General features: G+C 45.1%; 1 protein-coding gene across 2 annotated transcripts; it reads left to right on the top strand.

The window, feature by feature from the left end:
• Nucleotides 1–1,183: 1,183 nt before the first annotated feature.
• Nucleotides 1,184–25,568, top strand: iffo2b (intermediate filament family orphan 2b). Of its 2 annotated transcripts, none has more exons than XM_076025355.1 (8): nucleotides 1,184–2,299; nucleotides 18,061–18,121; nucleotides 20,050–20,145; nucleotides 21,267–21,437; nucleotides 21,950–22,098; nucleotides 22,505–22,706; nucleotides 22,801–22,899; nucleotides 23,031–25,568. In XM_076025355.1, exons 1-8 carry the CDS (start codon nucleotides 1,824–1,826, stop codon nucleotides 23,262–23,264), a joined length of 1,488 nt encoding a protein of 495 aa, XP_075881470.1. In that variant the 5' UTR covers nucleotides 1,184–1,823; the 3' UTR covers nucleotides 23,265–25,568. The 2 variants fall into 2 exon arrangements, with proteins under 2 accessions (XP_075881470.1, XP_075881471.1); XM_076025356.1 differs by having other exon boundaries at nucleotides 1,192–2,299; nucleotides 22,535–22,706.
• The last annotated feature ends 542 nt before the right edge of the window (nucleotides 25,569–26,110 follow it).

Genomic DNA, 26,110 nt, shown 5'->3' with positions numbered 1-26,110 from the left:
GATATGCCACTGGGAGGCGCCCAAGAATAAGTAAAAACTTCCCATACTATCTCAATCGTTTATTATCTGGCAAACGTCTCAATGCAAATATTTATAACACAAGTATTTTAAACATATTTTAAGAACATTTTAGTCAACCATAAAGGGTTCAAAGTACCAAATAAGTACAATATAGAATCATTTTGTCAACAACAACCACAAATTGTTTAGCTAATCTACACAAACATCTGTAAGGGTCATACACGAGATGTGGTTAAAGCTTTAAAAGCATGGTCTTACATGCTTTATCATTTCTCTTGCACCACACAGACAATGTCAAATGCAAAATGCCCTTTTAATTATTGAAGATGTCACCACACCGAGCGATTTTGATTTGCATTAAACACATCACAGAATGGTTTGAGTCATCGTGGATAAATGGTTTGCCATTTAAACTTAATTTACATTTGCTGCAGTGCAGAGTCACTTTGCCTCTCCCCCACTTTTATTTTGTGATTGGTGCTGGTAGCACAAGTCTAAACATGCCCCCTAAAAGGCTGCTTTTCACAACTCATAATTTTGATACTTTAGAAAAAAGGAGTGGAGGGGGGGTGTTGGTGTTGTAGCCTGGTCTGGAGTTTCACTGTTGCAGCCATTTAGTTATTATTTATTCTCATGTTGGTTCTTGTTTTACTTTCTTCAAGCTTCTGACATAAGTTTTCACTGACACCATGAATCACATACCCCTGCATTGAAGGTTAATTGAATAGTGTGTGTGTGTGTGTGTGTGTGTGTGTGTGTGTGTGTGTGTGTGTGTGTGTGTTTTAAAGGGGACATTTTATGCTTGTACAATTCAGTGTAAAAAACCTACGTCTTTTTAAAGTCTTTTCAAACATTAATGACTCAATTGGCTACTGAAGAATTATACCGATTGTATTATTCTGTTTCTGTCTAAGATTTTCATTTTCATTTTTATTTCCAGTTAACATTGTATCGCTTCTTTCGGTGCCCTTACTGAAGTGTTGTTACTGTTCTTGGACTGCTGAGTGTAAACAAAGCAAACGCAACCCCAGGCTGTGATTAATAGCTTTTAGGGCAAAGTGAATTAAACTAAAGCTAGAGAGAAGTCTGCTGTGGCCGGAGCCGGGATGTTGGGAGTGCGCTGGCACAGGGGCGGGGCCGTGGGCGGGGCCACAGTGAGGGGCGAGAGAGTTGCTTTGCTTCGCACTTTGCAACATGATCCGCGCACGCCACGGAAAGGCCGGGCCCTGCGGTCCCGCATCCTGCCGCCGTCCCGCCGCCGCACCACATGGAGCCTGGAAGTAGCCGCAGCAGCAGCAGCAGCAGCAGCAGCAGTGGGGACGCACTGGGACGCCGGAGGAGGTGGACCGCTTCTCTCTCCTCGGCTGTATGACCCTGAATGGTCGCACAGCATCAGCAGCTCCTGACAACGGCAACACAGACATGAGGGTGACGGCAAGTCCTGCTGCTTGTTGCGGTCTGCGTCAAACCTGCCCGGGGAGATAATAATACCCTCTGGGGAAGGACTTTTTCTCTTGCCCGGGCTGTACATGTTGTCATCGTTGATAAAAAAAAAATTTGGACAAAGACGATGCAAATGGTGATGATGGTCAGCAGCTCTTCTCCGGCCGCCCTCAGCATCTGCGCTGTGAGGAGAAAGTCGCCCTGAGAGACTGGCGATCGCTGTGGAATATGCCGAGATAATAATAATATATATATCAAAAAAAAAAAAAAAAAAAAAAAAAAAGAACAACGAAAGACAGAGGACAAAATAGAGAGCGTTTGTTTTGTACTGTTATTGTTTTTGTTCACATCTCCCCAGCATGAACTCGCTGTTCTTCCCCGACACTCTGGCCGCATCGGGCTGCGACGTCCCGTCCGGCTCGGGCGCGGCGACCAGCGCCCTGCGAAACGACCTGGGCTCCAACATCCATGTGCTGAAGACGCTCAACCTGCGCTTCCGCTGCTTCCTGGCCAAAGTTCACGAGCTGGAGAGGAGGAACAAGCTGCTGGAGGGCCAGCTGCAGCAGGCTCTGCAGAGGCAGCAGTACCGGCACTTTTACGCCCGCGAGGTCGCCGTGCAGACGGACGGAGCGGAGCCGCGGCTGCCGGGCACCATCTGGAGTTTCACCCACGTCCGGAGGCAAGGGGAGCGCCTCGAGACCCTGCAGGGGCCCGGGGTGACGTGGACGCACCCGGACGGCGTCGGGGTCCAAATAGACACCATCACCCCGGAGTTGAGGGCGCTGTACAACGTGCTGGGCAAAGTCAAGCGGGAGAGGGACGAGTACCGGAGGAGGTGAGTAAAAAGCATGAATGATGCATCATGTGGTGATAAGAGTTTGCCATGAAGCTTGACTACATGTGGTGGTGATGTAGCCACAGCACGTCCCCATGACTTATAGTCGGGATTTGGATATCTAGTTCATAAATTGTATTTATCAAAGGGTGGAAGCAAGAAATGAAACAATTAACAATTTGGGGACCCTGTTCTCTCCTGAGCCCCTCCATGCTGCCAGGGACACTTGGCGCAGAGACAGACAACAGGAATAATCATTGAAAAAAAGTATAATACACTGTACAGAGAAGCCAGTTAAGGCCATGTGGGAGATTTCTGCAGCTGTTTGTATGGTATTATTAAATATAGATAAGTTATCTCTGAGTTTCTGTATTGCCACCATACATTCAGGGGGAAATGATCATCAGCAGCATCAGTTTCACACGTAAATGTTGTTTCTTGTCTTGAGTCACTGCTTTCCTCCATGACGTGCGTCCGCAAATGCGTGTCAAATGCCCACTGCATTACAGCAACATGTATTTACTGGCTCGTGAACTACATTCTAATTTTGGAAGAGATTCTCTCAATGGTCGTCGTAGACAACGTTGTTTCTTTTTCCCTGGAAAAGAAATGAAGTCATTTCTGCCAGTGCCAAGAAAGAAGTGAATGAAAATCCCAGTACCCTGCAGGTGATCCCACTATTGTTCTTCACCTACGACACTCTGGCAGTGAGTCACGGCGAAGGAAGCGCCGTGACTTAAGCCCGGGAGGTGGTGTGTGTGATCAGCGCCATCAACCCGTCATCCTTTAACCTTTAGCTCTTCGGCGCGACTTCTCGAGTCCCGCGAGGTGCGGCTCGTTAAAATGTCACCGTGCGTATGGGCCTGTGTTGATTTCACAACCGCCAGCCACTCTTTTGGTGTTCCACATGATGGGATGCCAGAGCTGAGCGAGTGCTCGGTCACTGGGCACGTTTGCCTTCTCACGCTCGTCGGAGGAAATTCCTTTGCATGGCTCGGACTCCCTTTATTGTCCCCCCCCTCTCACACACACATTTACTGCTCTTCCTCGAGGTCTCACTCACTCCCACTGCAGCTTCCCCCCCCCCCCCCCCCCCCCACACCCGGCTAACCTACGTCATTGCTGGCTGGCCTGGCCCGGCTACTGTGGCTGGGGAAGCGTGCCAAGGCAGCCCGCCCGCCCGCCTGCCTGCTTCCTTTCTCTGCCATGATCCCACCAGCACAGAGACATTTTTGAACTGGGGCCTCCATCTGCCTCTGGATGACAAACGCCGACGTCTCGGTTGAGCTGCCTGACTCAGGGAAGCAGAATGCATGCGCTCTCCCACTCCGCTGGGAAACTCTGCTGCTTCCTGTCCAGTCACTCTCTCCTTTTCTGTGCCTTTCTGGCCAAGAAGATGAGTGGCAGCAACCCGGGTTGGAGCCAAATGAAAAAAAAAAAAAAAAAAAAAAAAAAAAGTACTGCGACCGAAGCCCGAATAATTTTAGTCTCCCACGAGAGCTATTTGAGTTAATTTATTTTCATCATCCCATCCATCTTTATTGCTTCAGCAAAGAGTTTGAGTTGTGCTCTAAGTCGTGATGACAAATGGTGTTCGCTGACTCGTCAGTGAGGCGGCTTCCTCTCGCACTGTCGGCTGTGTAAACTGTCTCCTTTAAGCACACATTTACAGCCCTTTCACAGGCCGATCATCCTGGTAGTGGAGCCCTTTCTTTGCCTCTGACGTTCCCTTTTTTTCTGCTCTGAGCTCACCGAGTTCACCGTTCACTTGTTTTCATTCCACCTCGCGCTCTAAAGCCTCTTTACTACGGTCACGTTTCACCATTCGATCCCCCAGGCCCCCCCCATCCTGCGGGGTCTTTTCTGCCCGGGGAATTTTTTTTTTGTGTTCAGCCATTCCTTCGTCCTTCACTCCGCCCCTCTGGACGCTGCCTCCACCTCCTCCCCGCCTCGCGCAGACTGCTTTTTAAGGCGTCCTCGACTCCCTCGGAACCCCCTCGCCCAGTTCTCCTGTATGCTACCGGTGATTTATTAAAGCTTTACAAGCGTGGACACATACAAGGACGTGGATGGGCAGTTGACTGCCACTTTCACTCATATAATTAAGTGCTGGCTTTATGTTTGACATTTTACTACGCCCTTCTCAGACACGTTTCCATGTTAGATGTATTGCAGTGATGCTAGTTTAAGTGCTGTTCAAGTGCGAGAGACTGAGAAAGGCAGAGCATCTACTGGCGAGAATGTACGGACACAACATGCAGGCCTTGAAATGTGGAAGACCAAGTAAAACCGAGACAGAGCATTATACATTCAAAGAGGTATTTAACTTCTACAGCGTGTTAATTTAGCTTTAAACAGACCCGTAAGTCACTTTTACTGCCGTCACAACATATGCTGTTAAGAAGCTGTTAAACCTGTCTCCCGTTACGCGAAACACTGTTTTAGTGAAGGCAAAAAGTCACTATCGGCTTCTACTGTTGATTAGTCATATCCATGACTCAATTAGATTTTTTTTTTTTACTGAAAATACTAGTTGGGTATTTTTTACCCTAAAAAGACAAATATACAATTCAATTTCTCGTTTCAAAAATGGAGTGAAAACAAAATATATTTATGTTGGCATTGAATTTGGTGTCATTTTGGGACACCTATGACAATACTATATTGCAAATGGGACAATTTCTTCACTAGAAATCTGAACTCACTTGGAATGAGAAATGCCCACCTTCAATTTGTGACTTAACAAAGGGCACTGATCCCTGGTTAGTGACAGCGCCCCCAGCATGGTGGTGGCCATTCTCCCCTGAGGCTGCCTTGTTTTTTGTCCCCTTCAAAACATGAGCTGGAGCTAAAAGCATCACTTTTCTTTCTTTTCTTTTACTCTTAAATAAGGGGCTGAAAATGCTTTGGAACTCCTCCTGTGTCATAAGGGATGAAAAATAGAGATATGAAAACCTGTAAGAAATGGAAGCTAAAGTGAAAAATGCTTGACCAAAAACTATACTGCATTTGAACTTTACAAAAACACACAATTCTGATTAGAGAAGTGAGAGTGGCATATGGCTGCAGAAAAAGACTGAAATGCACTCTTATTTTGTCGGCCATCCACAGGTAATCACGTCATTCTGAACAGATAAGCCAGCTGATCCATTAGACCGCTGGCTGTGGCTCAGGTGGTCGTGCTGTGATCCTGTTTCATGTTGCCAAGTGGACTCCAGACCCCTGCAATTTACACGTGGAATTGCCTTTAGGCAACATATCAAAATGGTTTTAAACTTTTAGTTCTTTGGTGGCGTTTTGGCCTAAAATGGCCTTTTGAAGGGACTAGAATTGTGAGTAGTAAAATGGTTTGAATGACACTGTCAAATCAACGGTCCTCTGTTGACAATGGGACATTCTGCAGAGGACAGTTTTGTTCTTTCGTGGCTACAGAATGTGATTTTCCATTGCCAGTAAATACAAACCGCTGCTTGATCTCATATGCAGGCGTCCTGCCTAACACGCACTCGCTCCTTTTAAGTCGCTCACGCATCTTTGGCACATCAGGTCAGGCTTCATAAATCACCCAGCTAGCTTATGAGCTAACATGTTTTGCCTCAGTGTCGTTGCTTGCTATCTCACCTGGCATACAAACAGCTGTTGGCAGAGGAGGAGGGGGGGGGGGGGAGGAGGACGAGAAAGGTCAATGCCAGCGTCCTCTGTTATTATCCTACTTCATTGCAGCACCGTAAAATGCATCACCTGAATGCGAGTAAGTAGGTGAGCAATTTCCATTAGCATGCTACAGTGCTTAAAAGGTCATGAGAGCAGCGGACTGACAGTGACGGATGTGTTTGACAGCGAGCAACAGTCAGTCGGTTCGACGGCTATGAATAGAAACTGTGCGTGTTTACAACTGCGCATATCGGCTAGCATAACATAGCCGGGAAGTGAGAGTGGACGTTATCAAGCGATGTCGCAGATACGGTGGGGTCATTGTGCCCTTTGCAGCATGATCCATGATCTGGCAATAAAAGGCCTCGTTCACATTGGTAAATCAAAGTGAAGATGGGAAAACCTGGTGACTGCTTTTCTAAGAAGACATTGCTAATTGAAGATTTGCCATATAAGATGATGTCAGAGCTCCATTTGCTCATTTCCGTTACTCCTGTTTTTAAGGGCAATATAACTTTATTTAAATTCATTTTTGTTTGATTCTTCTATCATTCTATGGGAACCAGTATTTACCACCTGGCGTGCCAAAGTTTTCAGACTTTTGTTGTGACTTCAGTTAACTAAAACTAACTTACGCAACATGTTCAGATCGTTAACCTATGACATCTGGATACATTGTTCACTTTTGGTGGGCTGCTGTTTGTGGATACGACTGGGGGAGGAGGGTATAATTGGTAAGAAATTTCAAACTTGTACATACTACCTAAAGTACAGCCTTAAACTTGCCCTGATCTGGTAATCATTTTTTAGGGTTATTCTTTAGCCTCTATAGATTTCAATGGGGTACACACGGGATTTGGCTGGAGTTTACATTTCTGGTGAAACACAGTGGAGGTGCATTGCGGACTCCGTGGCCGAAACACAGTGTTCTTTGAGCCAGGCGTCATGCTCTCAAAGCTAAGTGGCGTCTGCTAAGTATTTGTTTATCTCACTGCTGAGTCCGAGCAGCCACACGGCTGGAATCTCGATGTGGCTGAAGCAGGACGTATAGTGAGACTGGGCCCCCGGCGTATGTTCTCCCTCAGCATGAATTATTCACATACTGCTGAATTCAGCGGGATGGGGATCAATGCAATAGGAATTCATTTACTTTCCAAAGGGTTTAGCGTTTTCTCCCTGCACCTAACAGGTTTGAAAGGGAAACGATAGCGTCTGTTTAAAAAAGCTATGATCCATGCTTGCTATAGAAATACATGACTCATGGCGTAGTGATGCTGCCGTCTCATTTCTCAGCAACAAGCAACCCTTACAAGCTCCTCTGCCTCTGTAGCCACCTTTGATACCAACGTGCCCTGTATAATCCAGGCCCTCTATTTGTCAGTAGGATTTTGCCTAATGCCGTCACGTAGCACTAAGTCCCCCACCTTCAGCCAGTGCTGCGCCACATCCTGGCAAGCTGCCGCCTCCGGGTTGAACCGGGGCCTCTCTGAGTGGAAGACTCCCTGCTGCTGAGACACAGTGAGAGAATGAAAGAGAAGCAGGAAGAAAGAGCTCTATTCAAACCCAGGGAGCTCCGCACGAGATGCTGTACCCGTTTATCTGTCTGCTCATCTTGGAATTCACATTTTCCTTTTATTTCCATTTCCTGTATTAGCATAAATCATGATGCATCATGTCAGTTACCCTCAAAAATCAAAACTGCAGGCCATTGTTGCTCAGAAACACATTTGAGTTCATTCAATAATGAATGACATTTCCAGCAAATTTTCAGTCAGTTTCAAGGATTGTGTTTGAATGCTGTCACTGCTGCCAGATTTCTACTTCAGGGTCTTCTGATTGTAAGAAGACCCTACCCTAAATAGTTTTAAGTTTTTAGGCTTTTTAGCAGCATAAAGACAAGCACTTGCTTCCTGTGTTTTATCTTTGTATTCTAGAGTATTTTAAGGAAAGTTGCTTCCTGGCTTTGACACAGTTAGAAAAAGGAAGCTGATGATTAGCTATGGTGACCCCTATTAACCGCTGTAATCAACAGTACCCTGCAGCCTACACAATCAGAAAGGACTCATTGAAGTTGGAATTTTAGGTCGTAAAGTCAGATAAATAATTATTGGCAGCTTCTCTTTGGGAATGGCCAGGATTAACAGGCACATGTTTGATGTTTTGGAGATGAAAGAAAGGCCAGAATGAGAGGACACAGGCAGGCAGTGGGACACAAACTCACAAAAAATGTAATTCAGTTCTCTTTAACTATATCTCCAGACAAACTGTTTGAAGACCTGAACAGAAACAGAATGTGACTGTCTCTCCTCTGTACCTCTGCTCTCACAGCTATTTTAGCAGCTGTTCTTGTTTATTCATGAGTATCGATACAGCTGTAGGCACTAGCGTGTTGCCGTATTTAAAAGTGCTGGAGCGCATCTGTCTGGGGAAGTTCGCCATAGCTGTGGGCAGCAAATTGTTCTTCAACTATTTATGTGGACCAATGAGCAGTTTGTTGGGTGAGCGTATCTCACTGTCAGAACCAGAATCCTCTTGTAACATTTTCCATTGCCACCAATAATATGGGATGCTTTTGCCATATTTTAAGAAGTGTGCATGTGTTTTTTTTTTTTCGGAAGAATATGCAGGGTCTTTGTTTGTTCTCTTGAATGCTTGACCTGAAAACAGACACGTCTCTGCTCCAGACTCTGGGGGAATCCACGGAGATACAGTTCTTTGACCTCCTGTGGGTGCATTTGCAGAATGTGTGTTCATAGCCATTTTCCAGGAAAATGCAAGCGCTGCCTTCGAACAGCTGTTTTTTTTTTTTTTTTAAATCATGAGACTGGCTGCACTGATCCAGCAGGGACACTTTCAATCGAAGAATTTCGTCTGGAATTTTTGAAGATCAGAACATTTTCCCCAAGTTTTAGGTTGGGCTTCTCTTCTGGTCTCAGAAAGATGTGTTCTGCTGTGTGGTTTGAGGTGAACCAAATTGCTGCAAATCTATTTGTTTTGTGTACAAGTCACGTAACTTAACACCGTTTGTGTACCACAAAGAAAGTTTTCATTAGGGCTCCGCCTTCATTTTAAGTGTTGACGGATTCAACTATTAGTCATTCATTGGTTAGGACATCAAAGTCAATGACCGCCCGTGTCTAGTCACATCTGCCCAAACGCTAAAACCTGGAGAGATTCTGATCGCAACCAAAGGAATACCAGCAACAACACATTTCAGTTGCGTCTCAAAACATGTCGACAAACAAAAAGAGGGCAATTGAACAAAAGAACAATCTAATTATGGTGGAGCGACTGTGGGATATCCAATTATAAATGGGCGCTTCAACAAGATACAAAACCAATGTGAAGGATGGGCGTCTTTCTGAGGTTAGATAATGAAACGCACTTATCGTGCCTCAAAACGGGAAAATCCATTAAGACACATTGAAGGGACGTCAAAACCGCCATCCTGCAGGTGTGCGTACTCAAACAGGTACAAAAGCTATTTGTATACAGCTACATTATGTCACACGTCATTGGACCTTACATACCCAGTGTGGTGTCGGTCTGCTCCGGGGATGATCTTTTGGTTTTCTTTTCTTATTTAATGCGGCTCCACCCGAACACCCAGGCCCGGGCATGCAGCTAGTTGTCTGTTCAACCATCCTTGTGTGCTTAAAGGAGCTTGCACAAATCCATGTCCTTTGTCAGTGAGAGCGTTCAACCCCAACGCCCCCATGGTGGGATCAATGGATTGTCTGGCTGCTGTTTATACAAATTTTCTTTACATTTTTTTGTGTAGTTTTGTTGGTTCTGCTTGTTTTCCGTTCACGTCTATTATTACTGCTGCGTGCAGCGAATGAAAGAAGAGGTAAAATACCATAAGACTTGTTTTCACTGGACATTGGGTGGGGTTAGTGTGCAATGAGGCACTGAAAAACCAAGACTACAGGGAAAAATAAATGATTTTCTGCCTGGATATTCCCTAAGTGCTATTGGCTGCAGGCTGTGCTAGTTTGAGGGTGAGAAAATAAAACATATAATGCATAAATAAAACCTGTAATAGAATGCGGCTCCTGCCAAGTGATTATGCGTCTCGATATTTAACTGTCAACTGTTCCAAATAAACAGAAAGAATAGGGTGGTAATGGTTTAGCAACACCGGCATGTCTCGACAAAGTCCCAGCAGTCACACCTACTCTAATCTGCGGGGGTTTTTTAGTCTCTTTTTTTAGAGAAGTCTGAGGTTGTCCCCAGGTCATAATCATTAAGTTGAAAAAAATGATGTTATCAATATCATCTGATAAGAACAGATTTCTACTCTCACCACACCACAGATCAGATCACGGGCCACCACAGACAGTGGCGTCCTTCAAGCTGGGAGGAAGAGGGCTGCGGCAGGATGTAGGAGTGAAGTGACTTAGGCAACACCTAAGCTGAGCGCAGTGCAAACGGGTCAAGCTCCTGGCTGTGAAGTCACGCAAAAGTGATTGGGGTGAAGTTGTGGGGCCGGGTCAAAGCAGATGGATTAGGTCTCTATTTTAGCTGTCAGTTCATTAGTATGAGGGAAGTGTCCCCTGCATGCCGGGTCAGAAACTGCCTACGCCTCCTTATGTTGCCTGTTACAGCGTCATCAACGTCTCATTTAATGGTTTTCTTGTTGTGACTTCACCCATGTTTTGATTACAGTCTGCTCCTACTTGTTGCTCTGAGCAGCAATAACGGTGGATCCGGGATATGAAAGTTTAGTCTAGCAGCAATTCATAATGATCCCCTGACACATAAAGAGCTTATGGTGACTTGAGGACTGTCTGAAGGCATCCAGGCAAAAAAAAAAACCCCAAAAAAACAACCAGCTTCAGGACCTCTAAATAGAGGCTGATGTCAGACTTCCGCGTCCCCACAAGATTACAAATCTTACCTGCCAAACGCCTCTCATTGTCAGGGCTACTGCTCTTTTATCTAAACATGTAATATATCCGGTGGGAATAACTGATATTGAGGTGCAGCAGTTTGTGATTAACATGAAGCACGCAGTTCTTCCTGCAAAGCAAATGCGGTGACAGCTTCTATATTCTGGTAGTGTTTTGTGTGACTAGCGATGCCACTGTGCATGTATGTTTGGAGATTTGCATAGTGCACACATTACCAGTCCAAAGCTAAAACACACTAATTTGCAGACACCGTTTAAACTCATTAGTATTGTTGTTTTAAAAGTCTCTAAGGACCTCCCTGTGTATGTTTTTAGTCAGACGAAGTCAATAAAAAACAGATGTGTTTTCATTTGATAAATGCAAGAGTTTATATTTACGTAATGAATGGGTCCACTTAAGATATAATGTACCACCATGTGCTACCATGAGTTTACTCTGACATTGTAATAAAGAAAACCGTGAGATCAAATGGGACGGTTCTGTCGAAGTGTTTTCCCAACAGAATTCAAACCATGAGGTAAAGGAATGTTCAGCGGACTGATAAAAAAAAATATATATATATATCTAAAGGAATGTTCAGCAGTGCTCTGGGGCTCGTACATCCTCATATTTGATGAAGGAGCTGAGTCACTCTCATCATTCCTCAAATTCTACTCAAATTCAGCAAAGACTATTGGAGGACATGTTTGGAATAGACGGTGTGTCCTGAAGGAGGGGTTGTGTTGATTTTAAATGTCTGATGTCTCAGGTGACTCGACAGACACATGATCTCAACAGTAAACACGGAGGCAAAAAAAAAAAAAAAAAATCATACATCAGTATGCAATCACATGGACTTCTGAGGATGAAGTTAACTTTATTTCAGACAATCTTGACAAAAAAAGTAAAATAGTTTTTCCACAATTGTTTTAGAAGGTTCTGTTGGAAAGATAGTGCTTTTTCAAAACAAGTTATTATTTCAACACAAAGCATCTTAGCCACTATTTTATTAATCGATTAATAACGACCATTTCTGCGGCATTTGGTACACATGTTCGTCATACATCGAACGTGTTCTTAAAGTAAATTCTTTGATGATGGAGTTTTCCATGCCTTTTAAAAAAATAAAAATGTGCATATTTTGAACAAAGGAAAACCAATTTGGAGGAATACACCAGCTCAATACTGCTCCCTGCGGCTGCATATATGGGCGTAAGAGCCCATTTCCACAACCCCATGATGGTGGTGGCGGCTCTGGGAAAACCGCTGTGGTCACTTAGTAACACGGCGGCTCCCGCCGGCGTCTGTGACGCGTGCGGCTCAGGGGAGCTATATTTAAGCTTGGCCGCGCTTGTAGGCCATCAAGCGGAGGAACCACCGCCTAGCGAGCGGTGACCTCGCCGGACAAAGTTAACGCGATTTAACGAGCGACTAATTAATCACGTGACTGCGTGTTGTGTCCATGGTAATAGATTGAGGTCGGCGAGTGGCGGGAAAGCGAGTCAGAGTCGGGGGGGATGAAATGAGCTGTGACCTTGGGCGCGGCGAACCATCGGCAGCCAGACGCCGAGCTCCGGCTCCCAGTCACAAGGGCGGCCCGATCCGTTTTCACACGCCGCATCATTAACACACCACACGTGAGTCTCTGGGTGCTGCCGAGGGAGGAGTGATGGATTACACAGGATCATGGCATTTAATCGATGACCTACTACAGAACCAGTCCCCGCCATATTACAGCCTGAGATTGCGTCTTCACATTCAACACGTCCATGTCGCATGTCTCCAGTCCAACCACATAAAACGCAAGAGGAATCTGTTTTGGAAGTGTAATAAAAATAAAAAAAAAATCCCACCCTCCAACTCGTGCTTCCTGTAATTGCAACCAGACAGAGAATGTTTCCATCATGGTGGAGACATTATAGAGCTCTATAGGGACCCGGGAGAGGAGTCACATGATCTGTGGACGCTCAGACGTGATTTATCAATGCTGTCAGCGGCACCGTTTCATACGAGGAGCTCGGCTCAAGAGGTGTTTGTCTGTCTCGTGGCCACATGTATCGATCGCTTGCTCCATAGCTCACACTTCCTGTTTTACTTTTGACCCACACTTGTGAGAATGGATCCTCATAGCCCGTAAGAGCGAAAACATTGTTTTAGAAAAGTTTCAAATAATACAATTAATGGTTTATGTTAACTAACAAATAACATGTCTTATACCCAGTTACCTGCATAGTGTCCATTTGTATCTTTAAGGATTTTTTTATACCTATTTTGTTATTATCATTTAATGATAAATGTATATACAAATAATAGACACTGTATCACAAGGATAAACTTGCATCTGTGTGGATGTTAAAATCGCAGCACTTGTGTCAGGCAGGTTTAGTCTTAATTCCGTTTGCAAGGATCAGCCTGGAAGATTTATTTTGGAAACTGACTTGACCTGACACTGAGCAGTTGTTTTGTACTACACCTCACTTTAATAATTGGCAACGAGAAACAAACAAAACAAAACAAAACGACTGTATTTTTCCTCATAGGTATTTTTTAGGGCTGTCAAACGATTAATTTTTTAATCGCGATTAATCGCAGAATCGTCATAGTTAACTGCAATTAATCACTGTTTGAACTGCATGTGTAAAATTCTGTTATTTTGCATTCCAAGGCAGTTTTAAGCCCATAATGTATTTCTTATCAGAAATCAGCCAGAGGGACCGACTACAGGTTAGTGAATGGGACAACAAGGTTTACGCTTCAAACGCGATTTAAAAAAGTTAACACGTTTTGACGGATTGTATTTAACTAATCACGATTAAAGCGTTAACGCTGACAGCCCTAGTATTTTTTCTCATGATGCAATAACAGGAAAGACGGGGTTGCACTTTAAAGAAATCAACACTCTTTTGTGGGGTGAATTCGGCCAACTGGGCCAGGGTGTTGTCTTGATTTTATATGTCCTGAGCAACAGAGGCTTTGTGAACAGAAAGCAACCACACCTCAAAGTTTACCCCCGTTCTCCTTTGGTATTTACCGCCTGTTGCTCAACAAGAGCAAAAATCACACGCTGGGATCTGTTGGATGTGAATATCAGTTAAATTAAAAATAATTACTACCTCTAAAAGCACTCCTGCCTTTCATTCAAAGCTGTCAAGTGTGAATCACGTGTCAGGATCAAACCATTTTAGGTGTCATAAACTTTTAAACCACCATTATTTGTCTTCTGTCTCTCTGCATCCGTGATCTTTTGTCGAGGCTGCGTGTCGCATTGATGCAGCCGCCCTGCATGTGTGCGGGCCGCGTCCGCCGGCTCACCGGTGGGAAAACATTCAGGCCGCCTCGCGTGCAAACATGCTGCGACTCCCAGACACACTACACAAGACAGGGAGTGTTATTTGGCAGGCTCAGGAGGAATGTTGTTATTAGGCAGACAAAAAGTGTTGGAGAACACGACTGCATGATGTGAGGCACTTCCCTTTCCTCCCGACATTTTTGCGCCACAGGATCCCCGGATTCTTCCATTTTGGGGATTTTCTTTTCGGAAGGTTTTTAGCGTTCATTAAAATGTAATAGTTTACTTTAGTTGTTCTTAAATAACTCCGTTTCAGACGTGCTGTGTTTTCATCTCATAGCAATGAACTGAGAAAACATATTTTAAACGTTCCATTTTTTTTCTTAGGAATTTCGTTTCCCCTCAGGTTTAATGCGCTCCTGATAAAGATTTGCTGGTTTCCTGTACAGGTTTCATTGGATATTGGCTGAACATGAGTAACAGTGCAAAACTTTTATATGTATTGTTTGGAGAAGATGTGTCTGAGTCATGTCTGTGAGTTGACACACTCTCCGGCCCTCGGTCCTAGTCTGTCCTTGTAAGGAGACTCCCGGTGTGTTAATTTGACTGAGTCATGCCAAAGGTGCTGGGAAACCAGACACACTGTGGCCAGTCAGGGTAGTTTTTCCGTGCCGTCCTTTCGTCTCTGTTTAGACTAACAAACACAATCTGCATACTTAAAAACTGTGGTTTTGCATTTGACTTTTTGTGTAGTGTTGAATAATAGCCACTTACTAACCACTTAATAACAACATTAGGTATGCCGTGCTATGTTCTCTCCCATTACCTTTAAAAGGCATCACGGTTGCTGACACGATTCTTTCCTTTCACGTCGCTCAATTCAATCACATGTGGTGAAAGAAATTCGCTTCCTCCCACATTTCAAAAACATGCACGCGATAGGTTCCAGCAAACCCACGCAACCCCGAGTGTAGGAGAAACTGGGTGTGGATGATGAATGAATGAAAGCATTTCAGTTCGCGTTGTAAATTGTTAAGGAAACGGCATAATTTGAAACAACTTCCTCCAACGAGAGCCAATGCGCAAATGTTTTAAGTGGAAACAGGTTTGTTGAATTAATAAATTAACAAGCCTTGAAATAACTAGCATTGCATAGGTAAGAGGTGTGGATGGTGGTGAGTGTTGCTATGTGGAGGTGCCGGGCAGGCAACCAAAGTTATCCAGCTTTATGCCAGACCACCAGGGTGCACTGTGTCATTTAAAGAAACAACAGAGCTGTACTGTAAAGACAGAAGATAATAGTTTCTTCAAGGGGTAGCGGCTCATTTGATGATGACGCTGAGGTGAAATGTTTCTTGTCTACATAGAATGGGACGCAGTCGTGGACTGCCATGACCTTTCCCAGATTCCTGCGGCACAGACAGGCAGAGTGTTGTGTACTGCAAAGCAGTGGCGGCAGCACTTTTCACGAAGGAGGCGAGCTGGCACACCCTGCCAAGGAATACTTCTCTTTAATTAGACACTGTCCATTCAGTCAGTCCTAAATGGAAGCCTGGCTAAAGAAAGTGAGGCCCAAGTGACTGATATTGTGAAAAGGCAAGACAGAGAGACTCCTGGCCGTGCTTGTCTTTCACCATGGCAAAGGCTAACAGTAAGCATATATCCCAGAATCCAGCGGAGGTCATCACGTGTCAGCTCCCTCCCATACCAGTGCGCGCATACTTGCACATGTGCCACCAGCGCACATTAATCTTCCCACTGGCAGCTCATTCACTGAAATACCCCCTCCCCCTCCCCCTCCCCCTCTCATATTCTTCTCCACCAATCTCAATCAACCACGTGGACCACAAAGTGCCTCATCATCCCATGGATTTTTTTTTTTTCCCTTCCCTTATCTCGCATCACTGAATGAGCTCCGCGTCCATTCTGAAATTCAGACGCTCTTTTGGGGAAACGTCCGTGACTCAGCAAGCCAGCCACCTCATCTTCTCTGAGAACAAGTCGAGCGCTGGACTGATGCAGAGCGTAGCTGTGTGCGGCGCATAATGTGAAGGCTAGCAGGGAGATTTTTAGTCGTTATTACCGAGCCGCCATTGTGCAGGTTGAGTAATATGATCTGTGAGCAGTGGGACAGAAAACTGTGTTACCAGTCATGGCGAGGAGCCAGCAGGGGGTGTCTGGCACTTTATTTTTAGTCTTCCCTCCCAGTGGCGGAGGTCTAGGAACAGTTCGTCCGTTTAAACCGGCCAGTTGCTGTCCCCGCCATGGTTCAAACTGATGTTATTTGTCATAAATGTTTACGCCCTGCATAGGTGACGGTCCTTTGGTCACCTGTGACAGGGTCAGCCTGCCATGCACACAAATCAAACCTCATACACACTCTCATCCCAATTCTGGAACATTTGCAGTGAAGCAACCTTCGCAACATGGTTAGCACGTTAGCATTCCCGTCAGCTTTCGCTCACTTTAACTTCTTCAATTAAAATACTAAATGACTTAATCGCGGGGGCTGCTGCAATTAGTATCGACCAGGACTTATGAACTATTACAATACAATCATTTATTGTGTTATTTTAATGTGAAAGGTTCTGTTGATTTTCGAAAAAATAACGTAAAGCTGAAATTAAACTTAGAGCATGTAGCATCAACATAGTCTAGAATGCAATGTGACAAATCAAATTAAGTTGTGTATTGTACTGTATGTAATGTATTAACATGTATTGATTGGCAGTTCTAGATTTAACCATTGGCTATGAAAAAAATACTTTCTTAGATGTCTTCGGACATCTGAACCCTCTCCGTCTAACTAGCCATCAGAGCCTCGGCAACACAATTAGCAAAATCTAACCAGCAGGGTTGCAGGAGCATTTTAGTTTTCTATCCAGACGGAAAAGCACCCAGCTGAGCTCCAGAATGTTGGAGTCCTCTCTGCAGTGAACAATATTGCTGCGTCCATGTGATTTCAAGTTACCGTAGGGAAAGTTTTGTCTTTTGTTGTTGCGTAAGTAACCCTGTCCTGGTGGTGGGGGAGGGGGGGCATCACCAGGGGCATCCCAAAGTTCTACTTGAAGCACCCGTGTGAGCAAAGATAGTAAAAACTCAAGGACCATACTGGGAGAAAAAAAAAACCTTCCTTCCTACCAGATCTTTGTTATTGGGTACATGTGGAAACTATGGACTGGCCATAATGAACACGTTTCACAAACACAAGGTGGCAATTACTTTTACAGCATTTACCTAAATAGGGAAACAAAGAATAGGACCTCGGGTGCGGCAACGCAAAATGGCAGCCTGAGCTTGTACGCCATAAAACCCAAGGGTGCTTTGGAATGTACCAGGGTTCCCGACGATATTTTAAGATGAATACTTACCGTGGTGGTGCACACTGGCACACTATCGGAAGCACCCTCAGAGGGGATTTTGACTTGAGAAGCACTTAAAAGGGATTGTTGTAATCGTCGAGAATCGTCAGTGGTGGGAGCTCATGAACGGAATCGCAGCTCCTGAGACACGAGGATGAAAGAAGCAGATCTCATGAAGGAATTTGCGCTGCTGCGGAGATGCTCCACCCTCCTGGGTGGCTGTGCAGCTCAGATGCAGTCACTGCGCAGAAATGCTCACAAGCGGTGAGTGAGCCAAGTTCATTGACATTGTTTGGAATGGGATGGAATCCTGTTCTCCCTCTGAGGTCTCGCTTGGGACGCGGCGGAGATATAAAGGGGACGGTACAAAGGAGAAGGGGGCAAAATGTCTAGAATGTAGTTGGGAAGTGGGTGTGAACCCCCCCCCCCTCCCCCCATTGTCAAGGGCACTGTGTAATCTGAGATCGGAGTATTATCCCCACAGTATGACCACTAACCTGTTTAGTGGCTCCCGGGGGACCGGGTCTAGTCGTCACTGACCCGCCCCTTTGCTGTGTGTTGCAGATGGGAGGAGGAGCTGTCCAAACGAGAGCAGCTGGAGTCCACGGTGGAGTCCCTGCAGCAGGTTTGGGAACCACGAACAATAGCACGCGTCGCACATGCAAACACAGTGCAGCTCAAATCCCCAGTTAAGCCTTTTTCCGCTGCACGTGAGGGGATGGGCAAAAATCCTACCTGAATGAAAAGCGGGTCAGATTTGTGTGCTTGACATTCTCAGAACTGGTTCTACTGCACAAGCGTTAGCATTTACATATAGAGCAGATGTGTGTGAGACAGGGCGTGACAGACAACTGTAAGCAATGAGCACAGTTACATACGTAGCACACTGCGACTAAGGGTCCATATTAAGCCTGAACTCCAAATAAGGTGTTTACAAGAACAGCAGAATCAGAAATTGACAGTTTCTTTGACAATGACAGTAGGTGTTAACAAACTCCGTATCGGTGAGACTTGCCTCAGGAGACCAGAGACGTAGGTAAATGAATGAGGGCATGACCATTCCTGCATTCTAATCTGACTGTTATATGTATATAAAAAAAAACAAAAAAAAACACATATATACATGATCAACAGTGAAATTAGATACAAATCAATAAAAAAACAAACAAACACCAATCTTGCCATAGAATTATGTCTTAAACTATACATGCGCATTGATTTACAACATCTATTTTCACTTAAGACTGAATCCGTGTTGGCAATGTTGACGTTCTATACCGTTGGAGATGAAACTATAGCATAAGCTAGCTTTGGCTAGCTAATGCATATGAAACTAGCAAGAACTAGCTTGCTCAGAGACAAAACATATTGCCTCTGTCAGCTTCATAAAATGCTACAGTGTGCATGCACCGGTTGAAACAACCTGATTGGCCGGTAACTTTCCCTGATCTGTGGCATACGCAGGTGATTGGCTGTGAAGAGACACGCGCCATATTTGCTCCCTGAATCAATCTAGAATGTCTCTCAAAAGCAATATGGGAATGTTGCTGCACATAACGTAAACATGCTCAGTGTTACAGACCCACCAGCCATCAGAAGTCTTCTGACCTAGATATGGATGTGAACATGAAACACCACCAGCGGGCCACCATTATCTATGTTTAGAGCAGAATAAAGATATAGATCTCAAGAGCAAAATCAATTTCCACAGCTGAAGGGAGTAGCTCACCTCGCTGACATTGGTCCCCCTTTTTTCACTGCTTTTTGCTGGAATCGATCACTGGCAGCAGGCGTGTTTGTCTGGGATTCTCGGTCAGCAAAATCCCAACTAGAGAGGTAGAAGGCAAACGGAGAGCCGTCCTCCGGGGACTTTTATCTATTAGTGCACAAAGGCAGATGTTGTGTAGAGGAGCTGGGAGTCTCTTCAGAAAAGGGCTACTAGGTTCATCCCAAAGAAATATCTACTATGCAGGGCACAGAGCCAAATGGCTGCTAACTAGATTATATGCAGACTTAATACATTACTTATACTCTTGCTAGTGGCAGAATATAGTCTAATTTTCTTCACTTGTATCTTAGTCGACTCTCCCTTCCGTATATCTAAGCTCAAGCAGACATTTAGCACAACTTCATGAGCAAAAAATATGAATATCAAAAAAGAATGAGCGGTATCACATGGAAGAGTAGCTGGCGAAGGAGGGGAATTATGTCGTTTTCAAGATGCACGTACTGCAGTGAATTTTATATACCTTAAAAAAGATCAGGAAATGAGTGACCCTGCTCCAAGTTTTCTATGCTAAGCTCAGCTAGCAAACTGTTAACTGTGAGTCATCACTTAGTTGAGGCAGCCGTTAGGCGGAGACGCTAGCTGGCCTTCCATCAAATCAACATAGGATGTAAAGTTTTAAGATGTCAGTTCACAGATTGATCTTTCACAGAACTAATTCATTAGCTTCGAGAAGCAGAGCTGCTTGTCTGCGGCTAAAAAAAATAAAAAATAAAAAGTCAGCCGCACTAACAGCACGTGTCAACTTATTGTGTGTTGATATCCAGAGTGCCCGGGAGTCGTCCGAGGTCCAGAACGAGCTGAGTGAGAAGGTGGACAGACTGAAGGCTGAGATTGTGGTCTTCAAGAGTCTAATGAGTGATGTAAGTATCAGCATGGAGTGTTGCCATCAGCAGTTTCCCAGGCTTGTGTAAGCTCTCTGCAGCAAACGTAAACAATAGCCGAAAAGAAATGCTTAATTGTCTCTATGCACATTGTACGGATAAAGGGTCGGAATTATCAACCTAATCCCACCCTTCCTTCCTGAGATTAGATAATAACAGAGAGGCTCCAAGAAAAGCGTTTATTGAAAAAAGTTCTCACAGCAGCTGGAGATCAGGAGCACTTCCTTTTCTGAACAGTAATGTATTGTTCCCGGGCAGCTCTGCTCCACTGTGATACACGTTTGCAAAATGCTGCCCGCCGCTTCGGCCTCTGCTCACGCTAGTTCGCTTTCTCAGGGATAAAAAGACGACAGGGCGGCAATGCTTTTGGACTGTTTACTGTTGATGCTGCTTGTATTCGGATGAGTGCACATTGCAGACATTTTTCTTTCTATTTTCTGTGCTTGACTTCCTGCCTGTTGATATGCAAATCCAGAGAAGGGTGAGTGACACAAAAGTAGCAATGGAAGCTGTAGTTTATGTACACGTAGCACTTTTTTTTTTTTAGTGAATCCATTGGGTGCGTTGTGTGAGTAAATAGATGAATGACGTAGCGCTAGTCATGCTTTCCTTGATCAAGCCTTGCTACAACCTGTTCAGTCTTCCAGGGGCAAATAGAGTTGTGATTATGACTGGGCCAATCAGCTTCAAATGAGGAGAGCGGCTGTGGTAGCTCGTCCAAATGGAAGCTTCAAGCTGCAAATCTTGATTGGTCCGTATGAATTTAACAAACAACAGCCTTTCCAATTTCCTCCAATGGTTTGCTTGCCTGGTGGATATGTTGGATAAACTCAACAGATTCAGGAAACGTCCCATCTGGCGTCAAAGGTGGTGATGAAAAATATGAGACACATATGTTAAACATTTACTAGTTAGGAAAATCCTATAAAATGCCTTGGCCAACATAAACAACGTTATAAGATTTGATAATAGACACAAATGTGCCGCACAGCACACGATCACTTTGTCACGGTGACCGGCGGACAATTTGACTCCCACTGGCGTATATCTGTTTGGTTCGCTTGCATCATCTGAAAGAACTCTCTCCCTCTCCCCTGCAGCAAATGTCAGACCTGGACACTAAGATCCAGGAGAAAGCCAGGAAGGTGGACATGGACATCTGTCGGCGGATCGACATCACGGCAAAGCTGTGCGACGTGGCCCAGCAGCGGAACTCGGAGGACATGTCCAAGATGTTCAACGCCAGTCCGGCCAGGTCGCTCCCAGAGAGGGTGGGTCCTTGGGCCGAAATACAAATTCTTTTGTGAAGTGTCAGCGCGATAGAGATGAAACCAGAGCTGCCAGTGTACTGAGTGACCCTTCGGACGCCTGGCCAAACCATTATTCAGAGTCGAGACTCCTCCTACTGAGTGCGCAGGGCAGCGCAGGGAGATAAAAAACGTGTCTTTGCCGTGCTCAAGGTGTTCCCGCCCGGTCAAGACTGCCGGTGTAAATCCGCTGTCAATCAAGCAGGAAGCTGCTTACGAAACGCCATGTACATTTAATTGGATTGCTAATGAGCTGCCTTACGAGGGGGGGCAGGCGCGTTAGCAGCCTTGAATGAGGCTGAAGGTTCATCATCCATCAAGACAAAAATAAAACCTCCATTTCCGAGAGGACCGAGTGAAAACTGATGAATGATGCTGATGATGATGTGTGTGTGTGTGTGTGTGTGTGTGTGTGTGTGTGTGTGTGTGTGTGTGTGTGTGTGTGTGTGTGTGTGTGTGTGTGTGTGTGTGTGCAGGGTGCCATGGCCTGCTGTAGGAAGAAGGAACGTAAAGCTGTGTCGGATGAGGAGAGCTCAGAGATGGATGCAGAGCCCAGCTCCACGGAGGAAGAAGCCCCCGGGTCCCTCAACATCACCGATGAGATGAAACGAATGCTAAACCAGCTGTACGAGACACCCCCCCCTGTCCCCCGGCATACACACACACACACATTGAACCCTCCCTGCATAGAATGAATATAAACAGGCTGTAAAGCCCCACTCGACTGTCACTCAACACCCCTTTATCGCCCTCTTGTGCTTATTACAAGCACTGCAGCTGACGACACACTACGCTGATTCAGCATCTCAGGTGCCTCTGAACTGCTATGTTAAGAGTACAGAGGTTTTGTTTCTGCACATTTTCAAAGGTTTTCCTCTTTTCTGTGCATTCTCTGGCTGTTCTTCTGCTTTTCTGACGCAATTTGCCGGTTGCCCCTGCTCACCTTGGCGGCTCTTCTATTTCTTTCTCTTCTCTTCTCCTCTCCTGTTCTGTCCTTTCCCTTCCTCTCCCCAACTCCCCTGCCCATGCAGACATTGTTCAGATAACTCCTCTGTTGCCAGGCGCGAGACATTTGACATTGACGACGACTGCGACAGTCTGACGTGGGAGGAGAACGAGGAGACGCTGCTGCTGTGGGAGGACTTCGCCAACTACAACGTGCCGTGCACCGTCGCCGTGACAGCCAGCAACAACGCCGGCCCCTCCGAGGGCGTCAGCGAAGGAGCCGATCCGGTGAGACCACCAGTCGACTTTAGTTTCTCAACTCGTGCTCACGGTGTCCATCATTGTGTACGACATCTCCGTCCATACTCTCTGTCTCTCTCAGGACTCGCAAGATGCAAGTCTTGGCAGCCTCATTGATGAAACAGAGTCACTATTTAAGACCAGAGAGCAGGAGTACCAGGAGACCATCGGACAGATTGAGGTTTTTTTTTTAAATCACAAATATTTGAAAATAATTCTTTTTTTTTTTTTTTTTTTTTCAGACAAAAAAGCAAAACATGTCGACATGAATAGTCCTAAAATCCCCCATTGAAACGTGTTTTCCCCCATCAGATGGAACTGGCCACCGCAAAGAGCGACATGAACCGGCATCTGCACGAGTACATGGAGATGTGCAGCATGAAGCGAGGGCTGGACGTGCAGATGGAGACGTGCCGCCGAATGATCAAGGGGGGCAGGAACTCGCCGTCGATCTGCTCGGCGGCCAGCAGCGACTCAGGGAACACGGACGAGATTCAAGATGAGATCTTGGACAAAGAACCCGAGGCCGAGGTGCCCGTTAGTTGATGACCGGGGGAAGCTCCATCCCGCCTCCTCGTTTTTCCACCGGGGTTAAATGTGCAGCCACGCACCCTGAGACGGAGGTGGAGCTACTGCGATATGGGCCGGCGAAGGTTTCTCCTGGTTGGGGCTCGCGGATTCAGACCCAGAAATGGTGCTCTTCTACTGTTTCTGTTGTTTATTACGTAACAGAGGGCCTTTTCTATCAAGGACTGGTGCAAATGCGGTGCGAGGTGTGCTCTCTTCCTCACTGTGGCCTTGCTGGATCCGTGTTTGAAGATTTACTCTACTTCTGGGAGAGGTGAAAAATGATTCTGATATTTTGAACAATGGGGTTTTTTTGTACTAATTCCTATCCCGATGATATCCTTTTCTTAAGACAAAAAACACACACACACACACACACATAAACATTAGAATTAGTCATACAGCGCTTCTTTGCAGGAAATTTAGTTGTTAAAGCATTTATTTTGTATTATTTATTGTTGCATTTTAACATTTCTTTGAAGAATGAATGCCCCGAACTGGATACCCCATTTAGACTAAGTTTACGGTCGCTTCCTGTCATGATCGCTACATTAAAGTAACTGTGTCCTGCCAACAAGACAAACGGGGCGGGAGACAGATGTACAGTTGTTTGTGAAGTAAGTGCAGGTTTGCCAAAGTAGACGGAGGAAAATAGCACAGCCATTGGATGCATCTGTGCACTATCAATAAAAGTTCTATGCAATTCGGCTGGCCAAGGCTGGCTTCCCCCCCCCACCATATCTCGTTTGTCTTAAAGTCAATACAGTTAGCCTTTCGAGCAAAGCAGGTTTTCTATGTATGATTTTGAGAATTAGCTGATGTGTGAGTTTGGGGAATGAGTCGTGTCAGCGTGGGAAACGTGTCGCCTTTTCTTTGGATGTCAAGAGTAAAACTGGAATAGCGCCCTCTCAACAAGTGGACTTATGCTCTCGATCATAAATACACACGCTAACATCTGGTGGATGCGACCGAAACAGCTAGCATATATACTGTTCAAGACTTTCTGTTCAATCAAATTGAATTGTCATGGCATAAAGCATCGAGAAAACCAAAGGACACATTTAACACAGTTAGACGTTTACGTAGCCTTTAACGTTGTTTTAACCTGTAAAGTCTGTTTGCGAGACCATATTTCTGTCTGTCTGAACGCATTGCGAGACAATTTCCTGCTGTCCTGCGAAGGACCTTGTTGCACATCACACTTCTTCCAAACGGAGGCTGAACAACATTGTCAACACAAGAGAAGCTGCGCAAATGTGTTCCTACACCCCAGAGGCCTTTTTTACCCCCTCACGCAAGTCTTCTGTGAATATACCAAGATGTCTCAAAATGCTTTTTTTTTTTTTTTTTATTGCTCTTTGCTGGATTTGCGTGGAGACTGGTGAGTGCGTGTGTGTGTGTGTGGTGGGACTGAGGTTGTTTTTCTTTAAGCGCGCCATATGCGTTTGTCTGTTGGATCAAAGACTTCAAGCGCTACTTTCCTTGTTGAAGTCTCGGAAAAAAGCGGAACGTCAAAGTCAGGCCTTTCCTCGTTTTAGCATGTTTGAACAGTGAAACCTTTTATAACTGATTTTGTTTTGTCTCTGAATAGCTGCAATATGAACTGTGCGTTTGTTCTTAATCAGGTGTGTTTATCCTAATCACCTCTTTACTTGTGGGAGAAAATATATATATTTTTATTCAAGTTTTCTTCAGCCAAAAAAAGTGTATTACAAAGGCCATCTTATGCTTGTGCTGATTTCGCAGGGCTATTATAAACATGTTTTGGGTATTTTAGCTCCTCACTCATAGTAATTACTACATGGTCAGATTAGACACGCGGAAGAGTCTCACCCATTAACCACCCATTGTATCCTTTAACGTTTGAGTTGATATAAAACCAGCCTATAGCGAAACCAAGAGCCATGCTTCTATTGGTACTGTACTTTGTATGGAAGAGACATCAAATGCATTTATTTATCCATTGCGTGACTGCACCGTCGGGAGACGCCTACGTTCTGCTGCTGCGCGTCAAGACTGTAGCTCACGCCGCTCTGACGGCCAACACTAACCAGCCAGGCTGAGCAGAAGCATCAACGCACCACCAACCCACTCTAACCAATTCTGTGTGTGTACACGTGAACCGCGTCTGTGAGGTGTTAAGTGTTTCCACGTTCATCTCTCAAAGCAGGTTGAAAATCTCTCGTAGCAGCCCTCCGCAGTGAATGTAGCTTGAGTGGAGGGATCCCCTGATTACCTTACACGAAAATGCTGAGCAAAAAAAAAAAAAAAACAACAATTAAATGAACTGCATCTGTTTAAATCCAGGGATACATGGTGTGCTGTTACCTATCGGAGATCTTGGTATGTTTGCTTTTGTTTCGACATGACTGACTTACAGTATGTGGCCTGTGTGTGGTCGACCGGTTCTGATAAGGAAGGGGTTTTATATGTGTTTTATCACTTCTGGAATTACACGGTTGTATTTGTTGTCATGTCAACAGGAAGTGCTACATGTTTATCCGAATACCATAACGGCCCCCACCGGGGAATCCTGGTTCTTTTAACCCCCATTGTTACTAAAGGTCTCAGTTCAGTACAGTAGTTCCAATGTTTACTGCAACTGTGACCATCTGTCACGTTCACTAAAATGTGTTTTTGTTTTCCTTCCTGCCACTCAGTGTAACATAGATTTTACGGGAATGAACTCTACGTGTCCGTTCGCCATCTTTCTGCATTTGCCCATCAGTACATAACATACGTAGTGGGAATAAAACTACTGGAATTCTCCTGAGTGATTCATATTTTATGTTATAAACACATCAGACAGGCGTATGGTGCAGCAA

The sequence above is a fragment of the Nelusetta ayraudi genome, unplaced genomic scaffold (assembly GCF_046127955.1).
Source record: "Nelusetta ayraudi isolate G7.1 ecotype Tasmania unplaced genomic scaffold, CSIRO-AGI_Nayr_v1 ptg000017l, whole genome shotgun sequence".
Taxonomy (NCBI): Eukaryota; Metazoa; Chordata; class Actinopteri; order Tetraodontiformes; family Monacanthidae; genus Nelusetta; species Nelusetta ayraudi.
The sequence above is the reverse complement of the archived record's forward strand: the minus strand, read 5'-3'. Positions and strand labels throughout refer to the sequence as shown.

Bases quoted from the DNA above. Each gene is read 5' to 3' on its own strand.
- iffo2b (XM_076025355.1), top strand. From the start codon at position 1,824: ATGAACTCGCTGTTCTTCCCCGACACTCTGGCCGCATCGGGCTGCGAC. The intron at 22,099-22,504 runs GTACGAGACACC...CTGCCCATGCAG, and splicing joins AAACGAATGCTAAACCAGCT to ACATTGTTCAGATAACTCCT. The intron at 22,707-22,800 runs GTGAGACCACCA...TGTCTCTCTCAG, and splicing joins TCAGCGAAGGAGCCGATCCG to GACTCGCAAGATGCAAGTCT.